Here is a 4,256-nt window from a genome sequence, read left to right on the forward strand (position 1 = left end):
ATAAACAAATAAATAAAATAAAATAAAAAAAATAAATAAAATACTTTTTTTTTTTCTTGTATACAAGACGGGAAATATACACAACTAATAATAAAAAAAATACATAATAAATAATAAATAATAAATAAATAAGTAAATAGTAAATAATTAATTAATAATAAATAAATAAATAGTAAGTAAATAAATAATAAATAAATAAATAATAAATATATAAATAATACATAATAAATAAATAATAATAAGAACAATAATATATAAAGAAAAAAAGTTTTCTTCTCTGCATGCTATGCTATAATTGATTGTTTATTTATTTATTTATTTATTTATTTATCTATTTATTTATTTATGTATTTATTTATTTATTTATTATTTTATTCTTTTTATTTTTCCTTTATTTTTTTGCCCCTTTTTATTTATTTCTTTTTTTCTTCTTTTTTCTCTCGCCGCTGCCGACATTTCGAGTGTACAGGCAGCTACAGCAGCAGCAGCAGCAGCAGCAGCAGCAGGAAATAGCTCTAAGAATTGTTTGTTATTTAATTATTATTTTATTTATTATCTATAAATTAATTTATATTTATATTTTAATTAATAAATACAATAAAAATAGAGCAGCAAGCGTGTGTGGGGCCCCGCGTCCTGCTGCTGCTGCTGCTGCTGCTGCTGCTGCTGCTGCTGCAGTGCGGGGGGCCCCCCTGAGGGTTTATTCCTTTCTTTATCTTTTAATCCTTTGCTGCAGCAGCAGCAGCAGATAAACCCTTAACCCTACAGGAGTAAACCCTAAACCCTAGAAGACTAAACCCTAAACCCTAGACAGCCAAACCCTAAACCCTAGACAGACTAACCCTAGCGATTCTTATGGATGCAGCAGCAAGACGTCTTGTCTTACGGGGGCCTCGACCCCACATCTGCAGCAGCAGCTGCAGCAGCAGCAGCAGCAGCAGCTGCAGCAGCAGCAGCAGCAGCAGCAGCAGCAGTGGCGGCAGCAGCAGCAGCCTCCCTCTGTGGACCGCATCGACACCAGGTCGTCAGCCAACGCTGCTGCTGCGCTGCAGCTGCAGCTATCTACATAGGCGCCTGCTGCAGCCGCAGCAGCAACAGCAGCAGCTGCAGCAACAGCAACAGCAGCAGCTGCAGCATAGCATCTGCAGGATAGCTTGCAGGACGGCAGCCCTGCATACACCTGCTACCTTCATCAGCAGCAGAAATGCCAGCAGCAGCAGCAACAGCAGCAGCAGCAACAGAAGCAGCAGCACTATTGATGATACAAGCAGCAGCAGCAGCAGCAGCAGCAGAAGCCGCAGGCGCCGCAGATCGGCTCCCCGCGACTTTATCGTTAGGACTAGCAGCAGCAAGAGCAACAGCAGCAGCAAGAGCAGCAGCAGCAAGAGCAGCAGCAAAGAAGTATTAATTCAATCTGCTGCTTCCTCTTTTGCATGCATTGGTGTTGCTGCTGCGCTGCAGCAAGGTTTGCTGCAGCAAGGTTTGCTGCAGCCAACAGAGATACAATCTAAGGCTATTCCTCTCTTGCTGCAGGTAACTCTTGCTGCTGCTGCTGCTGCTGCTGCTGCTGCTGCTCTTGTTGCTGCTCGTAGTGCTACTCTTGTTGCTGTTATTCACGCTGTTTTTCCTGCTATTATTCATGCTGTTGCTGTTGCTGCTGCTGCTGCTGTTGCTGCTGTTGCTGCTGCTGCTGCTGCTGCTGTGTCTTAGGGTAAGAGTTTGCTGCTGCTGTCTGGGGCGGGCAGCGGGAAGACCCTCGCGTATTTGCTGCCTCTGCTTACTCGTCTCTGTCCTCCAGCAGCAGCAGCAGCAGCAGCAGCAGCAGCAGCAGCAACAGCAGCAACAGGAGCAAGAACAGCAGGAGCAGGAGCAGGAGCAGGAGCAGCAGCAACAGCAGCAGCAGCAGCAACAGCAGCAGCAGGAGGACGACCTGCTAGGCCTCATTGCCCACGATTAATAATAATAGTACCTACAAGGGAATTAGCGCAGCAAATAGTGCGCAGCAATATACGTCCTCTTGCTGCTGCTGCTGCTGCTGCTGCTGCTGGATCGGGTATAGGAGTAACAGACATAAGCAGCAGCAGCAGAAGAAGGAGAACAACAACAGCAGCAGCAGCAGGAACAGGAGCAGGACAACCTTTATCTGCATGCATATTAGCAGGAGGAGGGAGCTATGCAGCAGAAGCAGCAGCACTTGCATGCGGTGTAGATATTGTTGCTGCTACTCCTTGCCGTTTGCTGCTGCACCTAAGGAAGCAAACTTTGCTGCTGCAGCAGCTGCAGCAGCTAGTAATAGAGGAAGCAGATACATTATGTGATTCTTTTTATGTACAGCAGGTACAATTTATACTTAGTCTAGTGCAGCAGCAGAGAGGATTCATCAGCAGCAACAGCAGCAACAGCAGCAGCAGCAGCAGCAGCAGCAGCAGCAGCAGAGGGGTGCAGCTAGTATTTGTAGGTGCAGCACATTCAGGGGCTCTTGCTGCTTTCTTAAATTCTTATAAACCTGATGGCACAGAGACACAATTCCTTATTAACGGCCACTGCAGCAGCAGCAAAAGGACCGCAGCAAATATTGGAGTGTATAGGCACCCCTTCCCCTCTGCTGCAGCAAACTATTGTATTCGCTAATACTATTGATGCATGCAGGTAATCCTTCTGCTGCTGCTGCTGCTGTTGCTGCTGCTGCTGCTACTGCTGCTGCTCTTTGTGCTGCTGTTGCTGCGCTTGTTGTTGCTGCTGCTGCTCTTCGTGTTGCTGCTGCTACCGCTTGCATATTTTGCTAATTATTGAACCTGCTGTTGCTGCTGCTGCTGCTGCTGCTGCTGCTGCTGCTGCTGCTTACCAGGGCAATAGATTACTATTTAAGGGAGAGAGGGTTTTCTTGTTCTTCTTGTCATGGAGAAATGCCATTCAATAAAAGACAAAAAGAGTAACCCTAAACCCTAAACCCTAAACCCTAAACCCTAATTTACATAAACCCTAATATATATGTAAACCCTAAACCCTAATCTATAAACCCTAGAAAAAAACACCAAAGGTTTAAAATATTATTACTATACTTATATATATATATATTATTAAAAAATAATGAATAATAATTATTATATAATTTAGGGTTTAGGGTTTAGGGTTTAGGGTTTAGGGTTTAGGGTTTAGGGTTTAGGGTTTAGGGTTTAGGGTTTAGGGGTGTGTATACAGATTTAAGGAGTTTATTGATGGGAAGACGCGAGTGTTAATAACAACAGATGTTTGCTCAAGGGGATTAAATCTACCTAATGTTAAACATGTTAGCTCCTCTTGCTGCTGCTGCTGTTGCTGCTGTTGCTGCTGTTGCTGCTGCTGCTGCTGCTGCTGCTGTTGCTGCTGCTGCTGCTGGGTGTGTTTTAAGTGTCTGTTGTCCGTTTGTGTTGCTGTATCTGCTGCAACCCTTGTTGCTGCTGCTGCTGCTACCACCGTTGCTGCTGCTGCTGTTGGTGCTTGTTCCCAACCCCTACTACTACTCTTGGTGCTGCTGCTGCTGCTGCTGCTGCTGCTGCTGCTGCTGCAGATAATAATGTATGGTTTACCTAATCATTTTGTGGATTATTTGCATCGAGTTGGTCGTCTTCGTCATGGAGGGAAGATAACAGCAATATATAAAAAAAGAGATAAGCAGCTGCTGCAGCAAATAGTAGAGGCCTCTGCTGCTGCTGCTGCTGCTGCTGCTGCACCTGCTGCTGCACCTGCTGCTGCTGCTGCTGTTGCTCCTTCTCATCCTTTTCCTCCTGTTGCTGCTAAGCCTACAGATCTTTCTTCTATACATGATGATGTATCTAAGCCTGAGGTGCAGCAGGACCTGCAGCAACTGCAACAGCAATTGCTGCAGCAGCAGCAGCAGCAGCAGCAGCAGCAGCAATGGCTGCAGCAGCAGCAGCAGCCAGCACTAGCTAATGTTGAATTCCTTAGCAGAAGAACAAAAAAAATTATTCAGCTGCAAAGAAGATGGCAAGAGCTACTTGATATGAAGTCAGCAGCAGCAAGATAATCTGCTGCTGCTGCTGCTGCTGCTGCTGTTGCTGTTGCTGTTGCTGCTGCTGCTGCTGCTGCTGCTGCTACTGAGGCATCGTGCATGGCTGTGGATTCCAGCACTCCTAGTAGGACACTATTTCTTGCTGCTGCTATCAGTGTCTGCTGCTTCTGCTGCTGCTGATAGAACTGCTGATGCTGTTGCTGTTGCTGCTGCTGCTGTTGCTGCTGCTGCTGCTGCAGGAATC

The 4,256-nt window shown here is 45.6% G+C and overlaps 1 protein-coding gene across 1 annotated transcript; it reads left to right on the forward strand.

The window, feature by feature from the left end:
* Nucleotides 1–855: 855 nt before the first annotated feature.
* Nucleotides 856–1,957, forward strand: EMWEY_00042590 (hypothetical protein; the record flags this gene model as incomplete). Its single annotated transcript, XM_013482779.1, has 2 exons — nucleotides 856–1,480; nucleotides 1,746–1,957. 2 exons carry the CDS (start codon nucleotides 856–858, stop codon nucleotides 1,955–1,957), a joined length of 837 nt encoding a protein of 278 aa, XP_013338233.1.
* Between the last annotated feature and the right edge of the window lie 2,299 nt (nucleotides 1,958–4,256).

The sequence above is a fragment of the Eimeria maxima genome, genomic scaffold (assembly GCF_000499605.1).
Source record: "Eimeria maxima Weybridge genomic scaffold, Emw_scaff766, whole genome shotgun sequence".
In the NCBI taxonomy this organism is placed as follows: domain Eukaryota; phylum Apicomplexa; class Conoidasida; order Eucoccidiorida; family Eimeriidae; genus Eimeria; species Eimeria maxima.